At 42.0% G+C, this 16,858-nt stretch overlaps 1 protein-coding gene across 3 annotated transcripts in view; it reads right to left on the bottom strand.

Moving 5' to 3' along the window:
* Positions 1 to 16,515, bottom strand: part of KDR (kinase insert domain receptor) — a 47,567-nt gene extending 31,052 nt beyond the window's left edge. For all 3 annotated transcript variants that reach the window (XM_065914033.1, XM_065914032.1, XM_065914034.1), the window contains exons 1-11: positions 16,166 to 16,515; positions 12,404 to 12,497; positions 10,339 to 10,535; positions 7,445 to 7,575; positions 7,002 to 7,170; positions 6,288 to 6,427; positions 5,504 to 5,681; positions 3,987 to 4,101; positions 3,737 to 3,900; positions 1,713 to 1,869; positions 488 to 611 (exon numbers count right to left, since the gene is read on the bottom strand). In XM_065914033.1, the coding sequence (XP_065770105.1) occupies positions 488 to 611; positions 1,713 to 1,869; positions 3,737 to 3,900; positions 3,987 to 4,101; positions 5,504 to 5,681; positions 6,288 to 6,427; positions 7,002 to 7,170; positions 7,445 to 7,575; positions 10,339 to 10,535; positions 12,404 to 12,497; positions 16,166 to 16,232 (1,536 nt within the window). In that variant the 5' untranslated portion in view covers positions 16,233 to 16,515. The remainder of the gene's footprint in view (positions 1 to 487; positions 612 to 1,712; positions 1,870 to 3,736; positions 3,901 to 3,986; positions 4,102 to 5,503; positions 5,682 to 6,287; positions 6,428 to 7,001; positions 7,171 to 7,444; positions 7,576 to 10,338; positions 10,536 to 12,403; positions 12,498 to 16,165) is intronic.
* Positions 16,516 to 16,858: the final 343 nt, after the last annotated feature.

Genomic DNA, 16,858 nt, shown 5'->3' with positions numbered 1-16,858 from the left:
TAAACAACGGAGCCTATGTTTATGCACATGCACTCAGACTAAAACTCAGCGCCCCCCCACTGCTGCGACCTGCCTACTCCATTCATCCTCCAGCACCGACTGCACTCAAATCCATGCAATTAGAACTATGCTGATGCTACTCATACATCATACAAAATGAGCTTTGGAACCAAAAAATTAAAAATGTCGTAACACAACACTGCATACCTTTTCTCACTTTCATGTTTATAAAATCAGAATTACCATACAACTGATGTACAGAGTTAAAGGCATATGTATTTTATGTTTCTCTGATTCAGTAATAGCAAGTCATAGTGCTTTTAAAAGTCAAAGGTGTTTTCAAACTGACTTAACATGCTAGTATTTTATCATTCCCTTTATCTGACAGTCAATCTCCAATCTTCCTCACCTATTATTTTACCCTGCTTTCAGTCCATCCTTCCATAAAAGAGAGACAGATTTTCAAATTCAAAAACTTAAAACTCACTTTGTTTCTTCCTTCAATTAGGGCAATCTGATTTTTGTTGACTTCGATTTTGTTTCCCCCCTGGAAGTCCTCCACGTTTCTCCATTCCTTACAAGTGTATGGGTTTGTCGTTAAGGCAGCGAGGCTGTAAGACAGAGGTAAGAGATGATGTCATGACTTAATTTTCCTTTAATTCAAATCAATATCAAGGAAAGGAGTCAGACTTTGGTTATTACATTCTTAGAAATAACTTCGAATGCACTCCACCAAGTTACAAGACTTGGCGCCAATTAAAAATAGGCCTCCGCAATGGAGGAAAAGGTTCTAGGTAGATTCATTCAGGATACAGGAGGGAAGCAGCTATTCTGGGAACAAACCTCCATTCATAAATTGGATCGACAAGACAATTCAAGCTAATTTAGTTCAAAGGAAGGCAAGGAAACTAAGAAGCCATTGGGCTTCTTAAAGTAATTTCCCTGGGACTGTATCCTTGTGTAGGAAACGGTCAGCATCTGAGGAAGAAACTAGAGAGGCCATCTCAAAAACAACAACAGGAAGTGCACTGCTTAGGGTGGTGGTGGGTGACTTGTTGTTGCTGTTTTTCCTAAGGATGTCTGGACTTGTGTGTTAGGACCTGATAAGCCGGACCTGAGACTCTGAGGTCTATCACTCCCTCGCAAACATCAGTACTTCCTCTGAGATGGACCTTCTCACAGATAAGGAGATTGGGGTATTCACTGGCTGACTGGCATAGGAAGAAAAACCAAAGACTGCCAATTAACAAAGTGGCAAAGAAACTGCATTCAGGGAGGCAGACATAAGGGCTAACTAGAGAGAGCTAATCTCAAAGCAGGATACCCCAAGGAATGCTATCTCCTAAGGGCATAGCACAGAGAAAGATGGAAGGAGATGAAGAGTACTGCTTGAGGAATAACCTTAGAGATAGCCTTCTTGGCTTAGAATAGAATCGTATTGTAGCATGGCTATGTCTGCCAACAGGGGAGTGGATAAGGAAGTTGTGCTACATATTTGCAACAGAGTACTACTCTGCCATATAAAAGAATGAAATAGTGCCATTTCCAGCAACACAGGTGGACCCAGAGATTATCAGAGTAAGTGAGGTAAGCCAGACAAAAACAAACACTGTCTGTTATCACTTACACATGGACTCTAAAGAATAAAACAAATAAATAATTATTTTTTTTAGGTGCAAAAAAGTAGGGGCAAAGGGCATGGTCCTACTCACGCGGGCGGGTAGGTGCACTCTGTCTCCAGCTGCCAGTACCAGCGAATGTGACTTGGCGGGGGGACGGCATAGACCGTGCATGTCAGCGTTTGGGAGGTGCCGTACTGGTAAGAGTCCACGGGAGACAGCAGCGACTTCTCACCAATCTGAGGTGGAACTGGAGATGAGAAAGACAACTTCTGAACTGTCAATCAGCTTTGAGGATGGAAAGACACAGTTTTCACCAACCAAAGCCTGTGTTTTTCCAAGCATAGGGTTTTTGCCCCCATTTGCTTTTTCAAAGACCATTTAGACTTGGAAGCAGGACACCTGACTTCTAGTGATGCTCACGATAATGACAATAAACTAGTAAGCCGGGTGGCTTTGTGGAGTCTCACTGCCCCATGACTCGCTTTTCTCATCCACATCCGCGGGAGAGCTCTCCTCGCCCTTCCAATTGCACAAGACTGAGCAAGCCTCCAGAAAATACACTGCAGTTGTGAATAATAGAGTAAGCAGATACATTATGTGCTGAACATTGTTCTAAGTGCTTTACACCAATTTATTCACTTAATCCTCACAGCCACTATTATTGTTCTCCACTTCACACATGAGAAAAATTTAAAAGTGAAATGACTTGACAAGGTCACCACCCTGCCTCCTTCTCCATCTCTCCCTCCTTCATCACCTTCCTGCCTTCCTTCCTCTCTCCTATCCTTTCTTATCTTCTTGCCTCCCTCCCTCCATTCCTTCCCTGCCTGACCTCCTTCTTTCCCATTTTTCTGTTTTTGGCTCCAAAGTCATTAATGTGAAACTATCTTGTCATCACTACCAACTTAAGGCCCAAGATTATGCGTTCAAAACTTGACTCCTTTTTAATGCTTGTTTTAGAGAGGAGGGTAAACGCTAGGGTGAATCAAATGTGGAGTGACTTCCAGGATGAATGAGGTGGTTATTCACCATCCATTCTTACATCTTTATTTCTTATTCATTTCCTTCTTCCCATCCTTCCTACCAGCTTCTCAGCTTCTTTCTGCTCCCAAACCCCTATATCCAACTGGCTCCTAAATGACATTTCTGGAACCTATTATCTTTAAAATACTCCTTGAAGCTGATGTGCCAGCAAAGAAATGAAGTCAAGCTCAGTAGACATACAGAGCATGGATACATATAGGCAGGATATATAAGGAAGCACATGAGAAGGTTTAATATCACATGAGAAGGTTCTGAAGTTTTAATCTGCTATGCCAGTAGAGAGCATAAAGAATTACAGCAGACAGGTATTTCCCAACCTGTGTCTGGAGCAAGATATTAACGGATGTATGGCGGAGGGGTACACTAGTCACATGTTTGTTAAATCTCAGCTACTCTGTCTTCCTGCCCTTTCCCACTGGAAGATGGCAATATACGATGTCCATCAACTTAGCATCTCTTGCATTTGCTTGACCATGATGACCTTCTTCTCCCACCCAGAAGACTCATTATAAATAAGCATCTTTCAGGTTGGAAAAATAAAGTTCAAATTATCCTTAAATCTAAAATTTAATATGTCCCCTTTACAGCCTCAGAGTTAGGTCCCAGACATCTGTTGAAAAAAAGATTAGAACACTTCCAAGCAATGTCCACCTAGAAAAGCCTTCTGCATTGGAGCCTACCTGTGCATCACTGATACATTAACCCCAAATCAAACTAGAAAGTTCCCACAAAATTCAAGGAGAATCTTAAACATTTGCATGCCAGAAGCACAATTCAAAGGTACTGCAGCTGAGCCTGATTATGGTCCCTGCTGGCACTTTCATCCCACAGTACTTAGCCGTCTACTTCACTCTCACATTTGACCAAGGTTTGATCACCTGGCCTCGTAAGCAAAGTGTCCAAAGCACACTGCTGCCTCCTCGTCTCAAGCCACACTGTTCTGGATCATTTTTATACACAGGAGCCTACTCGTGATGCCAGTGAGGCACAGGTGCCCAGCTGCTCCGGAGGGCATCATCAAATTATTTATAACAGAACTGGGGCAGAGAAGGAAAACTGAACAGACTCACCATTCACCACCAGAGATACCATGTGGCTCTGTTTCTCCTTTGAAATGGGGTTGGTAAGAATGACAGTGTAATTCCCTGTATCTCTTTCACTCACTTCCATAATAGTCAGCACATGCCCCACTTTAATTGTGTGATTGGACTCAATGGGTCTTCCATTTTTATACCTATGGGGGAAAAAATTCCAGGAATTAGTCCAATCTGAGGATCTGCTTTCTGTGGCACAAGGCTCTGCATTATTTCCAGTCGTTACCATTTTATTTCTGGAGGAGGGTAACCAAGGTACTTGACAGGGACTCTGACACGCTCCCCCACGGTGGCTTCCACCAAGGATTCCATGCCACTACCGAAAGCAACAAAAGGCTTTTCTGGAAGAAAATAAAGACAATTTTTTCTCATAGAGGGCAACTTCTTAGACAAGGCCATTTCTAAGAAGAGTTTCAAGTGAAGAGTCAAAAGCTGTGGGTCTGAGTCGCTGCGGTTCCCACACTCCCACAGGTCCCATTCCGGCTTCTCTCTCACCCCAGGTCTCCAATGTCTGTCTGTCCCCCAGTCCGCTCAGCAAGTCCACTGAGCACGCCAGTCTCACTCAGTCCAAGCACCTGCTTCTCTGGGAAGCTTTCTCTGGGTCCCCCAGGAGCCCTTGGGCGCTCCTTCTCCTCGGTCCCTTCACACCCTACACATAACCCCATGCACACTCAGTCCTCAGACCTCTTCTCTGTCGACACCTCCTCTCGTCCATTACCTTCCTCCTAAACTTACATCTCCTGCCCCAACTTCTCTGGGATCTAGGTTAATATCTTCAAGTTTCCACTTGGGTGTTTAACAGGCATCTCCAAATGAAGCCACCAAACCCTGGGTCCCCAAATCTTACTCCCCTCCTTACCTTCCTTATCTCGGTTAAGAAAACTACCATTCACTCAGTTGCTCACACTAAAAACTCAGAGGTCATCTTCTATTTCTTTTCTCTACATCCCACAGGCAGGGAATCAACAGGCAGATGCTACTGGCTCTATCTTCAAAGTTATATCCAGAATCAGTTCACTTCTCACCACCTCCACTTCCACCAACCTTGTCCAGGCCACCATCCATCTCTCAGCTGGATGACTGCAATTAGCCTTCTAACCAGCCTCTCGACTTCTGCCCTTACTCCCCCAAAGTATTTCACATCAGAAAAAAAAAAAAAAACTTATATATATAGTGATCCTATAAAGACACAAGCCAGAGCGCGTCTCTCTCTGCTCAAAACCCGTCTTACATCCCCATATTATAAAATCCAAACTCTTACAAAGGCCTGTAAGTTAGATGCCATACAAATTATCATCTAAACTGAGACATTTATGTGAGTGAAAGAGAATAAATGGGAAATCAAGTTGTTTTCTCAAAGCCCCACAGAAACTAACTAAATATAGCTTTCACCAATTGTAAGGCTTATGCTTGCAATTCAAGGAAGCCTCTCAGCCTTGTAATTGAACAAAACTTGCAAAATGATCTTAGATAAAAACCCTCTGCTTGTTATAGTGATAATAAGAATAGCAGCAACAAGTAATATTTAGCGAGTACTTACTGCATCAGCTCATTTCATCTCTAAAGCTGGGCTCTGAACCCAAGCTATGTTCTTGACCCTGAGGTCCCAGCAAGAGTTCAAAAACATCTTCTGAATGAACAAAATAGGATTCACTAGCTTAACTTAACTTAACTAGCTTAAACTTATTTGAATTACCTCCCTTTTCAAGGCAGAGCATAATTCCCAAGGCAATCTTGGCTTACCATGTACCCGGACAAACGTACTGTTCTTCTTGGTCATCAGCCCACTGGAAGCTGCACAGATATACCACCCCTGGTCACTCCGGGTTACACCATCTATAGTCAAGGTGCTCAAGAACTTCTTCATTTCCGTCCCAGACTGGGTTTTTAGGTCCCGGTTTATAAGTTTTTTATGCTGATGCTGAAAAAGAGGTTACTGAACTTCCAATGGCCAGCATGACATTCCCCAATAGCTTCTAGATACCCACAAAAGTCTTGGCCCTTGGTGAACACTATTTAATGCTAATAATAGAGACTTCTGAACTTTTAACATTATGCAGATGACAATTAAATTTGGTTTTAGGAGAAATAAATAGAATCAACTGAATTAGGAATTTTAAAACCTCACATAACAGGAATGAGAGAAATATAAACTGCAGAAACAGAAGGAAATATGACCACAGTCTAAGGAGAAGAATGTCTCATGCCACTTCTTGCAAAAGATTTCCTTAAAGGGAAAATAGATCAAGGACTTTGGAGAACAGAGGAATAATGCAAACTGGAAAGACACAATCATCAAAAGAAAACTAATCTTCACAGCTTGGACAGAGTTCTTGATTTTGCCTCTTTCTTTCTATGGGAGATGTATGTCCTGTAGTTCTTTTAAAAGGTATGTGTGTGTGTGTTAGTGTGAGCTAAGGCCCTTCAACTTTATCTGGCCAAAGAGGTCCCTGTCTCTCTCAAGCAAACTTCGGTGGAGCTTATTATCAAAGTATTTGGAGGTCTGGCTTTGAGCTGTTAGTGTTACCTTCAAAGAAGGGTATTCCCAGTGGAAGTCGATCCCCACATTTAGCTCAGTTCGTGCCGTACAATTTAAGATGAGCTTCTCTCCAACAGACAGCTCGACTCCATGAGGGGGGCTCAGAACCACATCATAAATTTTGTACCCTGGAGCAAGTAAATTGGAAAAAGGGAAAGTGAGAGGGAAACCAAATCTATAACTTGGCTCACATTTTTTCAGAAAAGATGCAACTTCAAAATGAATCACATCATTTCCCGAGGGCCTCCCCAAACCTTGGTAACTCCCAGGAAAAATGGTCTACAGAGATTCACAAAGAAGCTCTAAACAGATTTTCAATGTGTTATAGCCCAGTGGATAGAAAAGCAGTAAAATCTGAGAAATCAATAGTCACTGGGTCCAGCTTTAGAAAGTTACTGAACTTTCCATAAAATAGGTATACTTAAAAAGAACTGATGCCAAGCAATGCTCGGAACATTGAATTTTTCATAAAATATGCTCCTATAATAGAACTCTTATTCATCCTTGCTCCTGATAAGAAAGGAGGAAAACCTCAATTGCACATAGGTTTATTGGATAGAGAAAGAGGGGATGTAATGAACTGCTTAACACTAAATCTTGAATTAATATATTTCTCAATATCTTCTGTCTTCTAGGATCTTAACATAAGAAGCTATTTTTTATTATCTAATATTAAAGATTAAAAAGGAATTGTCCTCTTACCTATAACCACAATTATGTACATAATAGACTGGTAGCTTTCATCATTGATTTTTGCTTCACAGAAGACGACGCCAGCATAACTGATCATATAGCTGGGAATACTGAAGCCTTTCTTGCTGTCCCAGAAAATTCTGTTACCATCAGGAACAAATCTTTTTTCTGGATACCTCTGGGTAGAAAAAGCAGCATCAAATATTTAATTGTATTATCCAAAAGTGAAAACCATGAACACTAAAGAATTAATCTTATTTTAAGATTACAAATTGGTTTTATTTATTGTCATATTGACCCTTCCTAAAGTTTCCTTTAAAATTCATTGTTGATTTTAATATTATATAATATATACTATATATAATATATATAATTACAATATAAACAGGCTAATCATCTTAATATTAGCTAAAAATTAAAGGTAAGAGATGATGGAGGAAGATGTAACTTACTGCACAAAGTGACACATTGAGGTTTGAAACAGTCCCCAAACATGGAATCACCACAGTTTTGTTTTTGTTCTCAGTGATGTATACAACTTCATGTTGGTCGCTAACAGAAGCAATAAATGGAGACCTGTAATCTAGATAAGAATGTAATTTCATTCGTTAATGGCATTTACTAGAAAAGCTGGTCATCTTTCAGGTTCATAAACCCTAACCAGAGAAATGAATGACTGGGAAAGACATTTCTCACTAGGCAAGGGAATCTGGAGGTAGGTCGTCTGGTAGAAACCTGGCAAGTTGATCACTACAGTTCTTTCAAAGTGAAAGAGCGCATGTCTTTATTTTCATGAACATTTTCATATACATTATACATCTCTCATATACATAAATTTTAAAGTAAATTTAAAGTTAAATCTGTATAGTTTGCCTATCAAGTTTTATTAATATTTAAAAAATTCATGTTCTTTCTCTTTAAGCAAATAATATGTCATGAAAGCAGATTAATGGCTCCCAAAGGATCTTTAAAATAAAGAAATAACTGACCATTTTTTTTTTTTTTTTTTTTTTTTTTTGACCATTTTTAATTCAGGAGAAAGCTTATGTATTTTAAAATTGTGAAGAGTAAATATAAGATCCTGTATAAGGTAATGTTTAATAGTTATTGCATTTAGTTTAAGATTCAGTAGTCATTAATATTTTCAGTGACCAAAACACGAAAGACCATCATGGCAAAGACTGAGAAAAAAACAAAGAGACTTCAATGCTGTTCAAACATTGATCATATGATGTTAGTATGCTGCTGGGAAACCACTCCTTTCCCCAGGGACAGAGCTGGGGTAAACTCATGCTTGAAATCTCTGAGAGATAATGGGTCATACCAATACCCCCAACACACCTGACCAGGCATTTTCAGAGCTCTTCAGGGTCGCTGGTCCAAGTGGAGAAAGAGTTAATTAAACCAAAGGGGGATAAGCAGCTAATTCCCTGCAACAGCAGAAGTTTGATTTCCTTCCCAGCTGGAAAACACAGAAAGGCAGCCAATCCAGGCCACCACATGCCACAGCCATTATCTTACGAGGCCAAGACCCACTTCCTGGCTCCATCATTGCTGGAGGGAATGGGGTCAGAAGACTAAGGAAGTAAGGTGGGGACCAGAGGGGATATTAAAGGACTATCCATAGGGAATACTTCAGTGTTTTCTTTTCCATTGTTAAACTTCATGACCTAAATCTTGGACAACTCACCTCCTACAACACTAGGCTTAGAAAGGAAGTAGAATTTGATGGTATTCTCAAAGACAGGCAGTGGACAAATAAACAGTGCTGGAGATGGCTACTTCTTAATATTACCTATCTTTCAGCTACGTGCTATGAAATATTACATAGCTTGCTTATACAGCAAGTCTTTGAAAGCTAAATTAACCCCTTGACGTAAGACTAAAGCTATTCAGTAAATCAATTCTATTTCAGTACCCCCCCAAAAGGAAATAAACAAAAGAAACCCAAACAACCACCCATCCTCTCAAAATAAAATATTTACTGGAACTCATGAAATGAATTTTCGCATGTCTCCAGGTTTCCTGACTTGAGGAGAAGGAAATAACGAGATATTATGGGAGAGGTTCATCTAGTAGTATTTCCAGACAGCCTGAAAGCAGGAAATCCTTGCAATCTTCTGAGAAAGCCTGATCTCCCAAGACTGCCAGATCAAAAGGAGCCAGAAATTCTCAAAGATCTGAGCCTTGTCTCTTTCAGCTTCTGCAGAAGGGAGGAGGACACAGAATCTATCCTGGATTGTGCTTACCCGGCACAAAATTAATTCTCAAATATTGTGCAGTCCAGGAGTGACATACATTATTTGATGGTTCTCCACTGCACTGACCATATTGCACTACTGAAATGGAAATGGAAATATGCAAGTGTGCTTCCCAAAGCTGATGAAATCCCTGTTCTGTAAAAGATGCTTCTGGAAAAAAGCCTAAGCCATCTTCACCTGCTTTAGATTCTCTGGGATGTACAGAGGTATACAAATGTATAAATAAAATTTAGCTCATCTTTACTGAAAAGAAAAATATTTAGTATATCTAAGCAAAGTACTATACTATACAATTAACACTCACCAAAGTTACATGATTGGTATCTCACTAGTTAAGTCAGTTTTCCCAGGAAAATTAAGTTAATATATGATTTTTGAAACACAAAGGAAAGAATAATTCAGATTATAAATACTAAATACTCGTGACATGTCTTTTACCCTACATGGATGGTAAGCTGGCTTCCACAGTGTAAATTCCAAATTGCAAACTCTAGGATAACAGGGCACGTCATCCAAGATCTCAGACCACCAAGCAAAGGAAAGAAATCCTGTCTTCAAAAGGCTCTTTGAGTCAGTGTCTTCATATGCGTGAGTGTATGGAAACTTGTTTTTTATAAAGTGTAAGAAAGGGGGAAAAAGTTCTTATGAACAAAAAGCTCCAGAGCCCTTGGCTGATTCCCTGTGCATTCTTGGGGAAATCTCTGAATCTGCTGTAGATAACCTATCTCTTCACAGAAACTGCTCCATAATTCATCCCTGAATCTTCCTTTTCAAGGATTTCAGGGTTTTTTCCCTCAAACATCAGAAGGCTTCTTATAAATCTCCACTGCCAGTTGTGAACACAGATCTCCCTTAGAAACAAAGATCAGAACTGAACTAATTGGGTAAAAGAGGTGTAACAGGGCCCAAGCTGCAGAACAAATCACTGAATCCTGTCCTCAGAGGAGGCCTTGGGAGAGAGGAATTCTATGGACTCCTGTTGGCCGACAGCCTTCAGAGCGAGCTGTTGTTGTCCTCAATCCTGTGCACCTATTGTGCTTTGTAACTGGTAACTCACTTTGAGAAGTGAGCATTTAACCACTTACCTTGAACATACACATAAACAACGGAGGCCATGTCAGTGTCCCGGTAGAAGCACTTGTAGGCTCCAGTATCATTTCCAATCACTTCTGGAATTGTGAGCATCTTACAGAAGAAGCTGTCACTGCAATCTGTGACCTCCACTCTTTTCTCAGAGCCACTCTGATTGTTGGGCCAGAGCCAGTCCAACTCCCTCTGACCCCTGAAAAATTCATTTCAAGCAAGTATTTAAGTGAAATGCCTATCAGGCTGTTTCTAAGAAAATAGAAGGTTTAGTTCTCCAACTTATACAAACTCCTCAACAAACAGATTCACAGCCTTTTACCTGTGACGACAGGATGTAATGGACAAAATCACAAAAAGGCAGAGCCTTAATTTCAGAAATTAACTCATTCATTCATTCAACAAATATTTATTAAGCATGTGTTAAGTGCCAAACATTGGTAAAGACTGAGAATACAGCAGTGAAGAAACCAAACTAAAATCAGTGCCTTCATGGAACCTCAATCTAACTGAAAGACACTGGCAAAAAAAAAAAAGTAAATAAACTTCAATAAAGCTAAAACGTTCAAAAAGCGAATAAAATATATTATATAAAATGTAGTGATAAGTACTATGAGGAAAATTTAGAAGATGCAAAGAAACAAGTGAAGAGTTAGTTCTGGAGGGAGGCAACTTGGTGAAGAGGGCCGTAGGTACATTGAGGGGGACAGAGTTTCAGGCAAAGGGAACAGCAATGTCAAGGCCCTGGGGTGGATTCCTACTGGAGTGTTAGGAGAATGGCAAGGAGCCCAGTGTAGCTACAGAAGAGTGGGCAGTCAGGAGAGTAAGAGGTGAGGCTAGGATGGAAGGGAACGCAACTGTCTAAGGGCCTCACAGGATGTTGAAAGGACAGCATTAAAGCACAGACTACTTTCATTGCATAATTTCTCTGCAAAGCCCCAAAGAAGGCGGTCAACGTGAAGACAAATGTAATATTGCTGATCCTTCTTTAGCAAACTTGACATCAAGTTGCAGCGACATTAATGAAGTTACTTTTAACATACTCCATTATTTTTTTCACGACATAAAGGGAGTACAGAATCTCAGGGGTTTTAAATAACCTTTCTTGTCAAGGGTGGTTAAGAGGAAAATCTATGGAGAAATGCATCTTGAAATAGCAAAGCTAGGCCAATAGCACCTCTTCCTATGTTTTTTCCCCAAAGGCTGGGCATTGGTGACCTACCCTTGGTAAGGGAACTAGAGTATCCTTTACACTCGGCAAGCTAGAGTAGATCGGTGTCACCGTGCTGAACACTTCACATTCATCACGGAGAAACAATGGCAAGAAGCGCCCCAAGGTTCTTTGTGGACCCTCAGCACTCTTCTCAGAGGACAAGGTCGCCTCCACCCATCATTTCTGCCAAAGCCACCCTGGTCCCGAGAAGCCTCTGGGTCTGACAAGCATAATCACTACATCAAACCCTAAGGTCTCTTACTTTTCTTCCTGCAGTAGGGGCTGGAAGGCAAAATTTAAAAGCCTCTTTTTCTTGTCAAGAAGACCTATTTTCCCAGCGAGTAAGTATCAAGAGCATGACTTCTTGCTAGCTGGTGAGTGACAGACATGTCAGAACCTCAAGCCAGAGCATGAGATTCACTCAGTAATATTAATGACCAAATATTAAATTGCTACTACAGTCAGAATTTATCATAAAATAAAGTTCTTGAAAAATGTTAAACAGATGTCCAAGAGCCTTGCTGAGAATAACAAATACATCCCAAAACTTCTTTAACTCTAAGGGTACCTCCTTGGTATAACATACCACATGCCATGTGCTATCAATAATGGTTAGTAGGGTGTGTGTGCCTTGGTAGAGGATAGTAGGGGAAAAAAATATCAGTAAAATTGCACAGAATTTTGGGGAGAAAACCTTTCTCATGTTTTCTTTACTACATCAGTTCTTAGAAACCTCACTACTTATAAACAATTACAACAACTCTATTACAATTCTGCTGTACGAAAATTATTTTTTCTTTAATAAACAATGAGATATTTGACACAGGAAATCTGAATCTAAAAGGCATCCTTACCTGCAAGTGATCTGAAGCGTTGTGTTAGCCATAATTGTAAGTATGTCTTTTTGGATGCTGAGCCTGGGTGGATCAAGGGAAACACTAGAAAAACCTAGAAACAAATTAAATAAATGAATGTAATTGCCACTGAGTCAGGGCCAATAGGAAACACCTTCCATAAACAATGCACACACTATACTTTAAAAGGCTTCTTCAGCAGTTCATTGTGCAAAACTTGTGAATTTACTTTTCACCATTCCCAGTAAAAGTTCACAAGCTGTGTCATAACAGGAAGAATGGGCAGATGGTCATAAACCAAGACAACAGCTCTGCAATTCATGGAGCGAGGGTGGAGTTCCTGTTTTCCTGCACTGCCAACTTCAAGGTCTTAGAAAAGGATATGGGACATTGAAGCCAAATGAACCTTCATCGGATGACCTCACTCCTTTGGGAAAGGACCCACGGACATTTTTTTATAAAACATAGGATGCACACATTTGACCAAACTGCTGATTAATGAGTACTACATAGAGCGAGTTCTGCCTAGTCCATCGATGTACTTCGGTGGGGGCACAGATGTCCATGACCTTGTCTTATTCGCCTTTATTGATTTTCTAATGCACTTACTCTGGTAACTGAACTGCCAAGGTTGAACAATCGTACATTAAAACTAGGTGAGAGGAATTGAGAAAAGAAACATTTTCCAATGTCATATAATATGCATGTACTTTTCCTCAGGGAATAGGACTTTAAAAAGGATAATGCTAATGAACTGCAACTGGGGAATCTCAACTTATTGATCAAAGTGTTGAGCTTGTCCTGACACCAAGCTTGGAACACAGGAAAAGTATCTACCTAAATACACCACAGAGTTTCCTTGCCATGGGTCACTCCACAGCAAGAAAATTGAGTTCTCTGCCAACTAAATGCAAAGAGTTACCAGGTGTTAAAAAAGCATCAGAAAAAGAAAAACTGTCCACCATGCTAGGGTCTTAATTGGTATCCAGGTTTTCAAAACATCACCTTAAAAAGTAATTGATGCTAGGTAAGCACCCAAGCTTCATATGACCTTTAACTCACATTCACTAAGAACAATGACTCTATAGGCCTACACTGGGATTCAAATTGTTGAGCAAATAAAAGAGTATTAGCAAATATGAAAAACTATGAATAAACAAGAATGAACAAATATTTAGTGTAAATGTGCAGAGCACTAACTCTGTGGACCCCTGCGTGAACAGCTGCAGGCAAAACGAGTTGATCACACTGTTCTCATGCACTCATTCAGATGTGCAAAATACGTTGTTAGTAGATTTGTTGCTCAATATCAAAATTTATTTTAAAAACTGGAAATTGTTATATCAATAAATCTCAGAGGCTAATAGGCATTGGACCTGACATGTTTCAGGGCAACTGTCTTAAAAGTTGAGCATGTATCAGAATATGACTAGGCCTACAAATCTGCCTTTTAACAAGCATTTCAGGTGAGGCAGGCATACATGGTCGATGGGCCGCTCTTGGATACCTGTGGTCGGGCGGGGGGTGGGGGGTGTCACAATCAGTTAATCAGCAGAGCACTTTTCAACATGAAGGAAATAACCACCCCCAAAGAAGGCAAACAGTAAAGCAAAATGTTTAAAAGCAAAAGAAAAGTCTTCCAATAATTGAGCCCTGCTGCATCTAAGAAAAGGAAAATGAAAACAATTCATTTGGATGAGCACAGACATCAAGTGTGACTGAGAAACACTCAGTTGAGAATCGTGTCAAAAACAGTAACTTAATACAATTCAGATGATGACCCAAATGAGAAACAATCAATTATTTGTGCACATTCACAAGAGAAAAAAATGGTAAAGACTAAACTTTAAATAAGCTATGCTCTCACCATCACCAAAATAAAACATTCCTGAAAATCTCTTGTAAATCGCCTCCACAGATTATCACACACTCTGGACACACTTTCCTATGTCAAAAAAAAAAAAAAAAAGTTCTCCATTCATAGGGAATCAAAACAACATCATACTATTCTAGAGACATATCTCCAACAAAAATCTATTCTACAAGGCTATCAATAATGATAACTTCAAATTCATACATGTAGACCAACGCTCAATTTCTTTTTGCTCCGATAAGCTTCATTCATTTTCATTGGCAGGTTTGAGTTCTGCTTTTCAGAAAGTTCTAAAGAAATAACTCTAAGAAGTATGTACACTGCTACTCAATAAAAAGCTCTTCTATGTTCAAATCCCATAACCAAAATTAATTCATTTGTGCACTATTACCCTTCCAGCTCAAAGACAGGAAGGAAAAACAACAGTGCCTCTGTCTCTAAAATTTGATGGCATCAATTATAGCCCAATCCAATTAAGCATGTCACACACTCCAAAAGGGCAACCTCATCATTATATTCAGGACAACCAGATTACAGTTCCTACTGCTGTGCTATGGGACACCCTGGGCTTAAAAGCAACTCACATCTTTGGGGAATGCAGAACAAACCACAAGTTCCAGAACTTCACTCTCTCCCCCTAAAGGGAGACAGAGAGAGGTCCTGTCAGGGACAAATGAGTGTCCCTGGTAGAGCTGGCATGTATGAACCGAGTCATTATTAAGAAAATTCAGTAACTAGAGACAGATGATCCTGTTACTGTATATGCATGTGAGTGTCCTAAAAAAAAAAAAAAAGACAGGTGATACTTTAATTTATAAGGAATTTTAATTTTGTAAGACTTTTCCCCTGAATTATGCTTTTTTTTTTTTTTTTGCTTTTTCACCCTTTTCCTTCTGGCCCTCCGAAGAGTGAAAATCTGGAAACCAGCAAACTGGCTACAGAGAGATGAGAGAGAAAGGCGGGGTAGGGGAAAAGGGGGAGAAAGGATGGAGAGAGAAAGGAAATTTATTGCAGCAAGGGCATGTGTGTTCTTAACCTTGAAGGAGAGAAATTTTAGACGGCAAGGAGTAGCAAGTGGCACCCAATCTAAGTACCAAATAGCTCAGAGAGGTTTCAGAACGTGAACTTCTGACCATGTGCTTACCCAAAAGACCAAAGCGCTCTGAAAGATGTTAAACTGTTTTACAATAAGAAGGTGTCTATTACTTGGAGACACCTTGGGGAGCTGTCACAGCCCCGGGTCCAGGGCCCCATTCCCCTTTCTCTCCGCGAGGAGAGTGGCGTCCTGCACCAGGAAGAAGGAAAAGTTTCGCTCTCCCCTGGACCCCACCTCATACAATGTGTGTGCACAGATGAGCTCGAAGCAAAAAGGAACATCCGACGATCAGACCGGGGTCCCGGTTCGACTCCTACAGAGGCAGAGCTGAGCGCAGGGTGCCCTCCGGCCAAGCTGGCTCCTGGCTCCCAGACGACTTCCTTCCCCGCGCTCGGGCGAGGATGGTGCGCGCAACCGGACAAGGTTTCACCGCCTGTTCCCGCCTGTTCCCGCCTGCGGGAGCACCTCCTGCCTGCCAGCCCGGGGCGCCTTCCCACTCCCGCCCCCCAAGAGCCCGAGGGTGTATCGGCTTCTGCAGGACACTCTCCAGCCCGGGTCCCTGTCGGAAAACAGAGTCGTGGAGATGGAACTGGGCTCAAGAGACTACCAACTTTCTGGGTAAACTTGGGTCAGTCACTGAGCTTCAGTTTCCTCTTTGGTAAATGAAAGAACACAGTGTCAAGTCACTTTCACCCCTCCAGCTCTATCAGTCCCGATGAGGTCCTGCTTCCTCATCCCTATCTCTCCGCCCGCACCCGATCTCTCCGTTTTCTCTAGGAAGTGGGCTCCTTACCCACAGAGGCAGCCCGAGTCTCCACGCAGAGCCACAGAGCAAGGGCCAGCAGCGCCTTGCTCTCCATCCCGCACCTCGCGCCGGGCGCAATGCCCAGGAATCAGGCGCCCGTTCTCTTTCTGGTTCTGCTCCGCGAAAAAGGCGCGGAGATGGAACGTGCGCAGCCGCGCAGGGCTTCGGGGCGCTCAGGACGAGGGTGCCCCAGCTCCCGCCGCGGCTGCAGGAGCGTCTGCGGTGCCAGTCGGAGCGGATGATCCCGGCTGCCGGACAGCTCCTGGCTTTCCGTGGCGCGCAAGTGATGCCTCGCGCGGGCAGAGGAAACGCTACCATACACCTCCGGCTTTCTCGGAGTCCCAGGACTCAGTGCTGGGTGGGAGCCAGAGCCGAAACTCTAGAGCGCGGGGGCGGGGCTAAGCAGGGCGGGGCTTCCCTTCGAGACCAGCGCCGCCCCTCAGCCGGGTTCGGTGCGTGGATCGCTGCTTTCCCACGCCCACTCCATCTCTGCATCTCCCCCACTTGCCCAAAACTGCGTCTGGCCCAGAGTGGCCCAAGGGAGAACGTCTCGGGTGCAACAGCCCCATATCTGGCAGAAAGAAAATGTAGCCCGCAGCGGGTTCTGAGGCACTCCAAGATTTGGTTGGCCACTGCCTCCGCCAGAACCCCGAGATATTGGGGAGCAACACCGGGAGCGCG

This window comes from Muntiacus reevesi, chromosome 22, assembly GCF_963930625.1.
Source record: "Muntiacus reevesi chromosome 22, mMunRee1.1, whole genome shotgun sequence".
Classification (NCBI taxonomy): domain Eukaryota; kingdom Metazoa; phylum Chordata; class Mammalia; order Artiodactyla; family Cervidae; genus Muntiacus; species Muntiacus reevesi.
The sequence above is the reverse complement of the archived record's forward strand: the minus strand, read 5'-3'. Positions and strand labels throughout refer to the sequence as shown.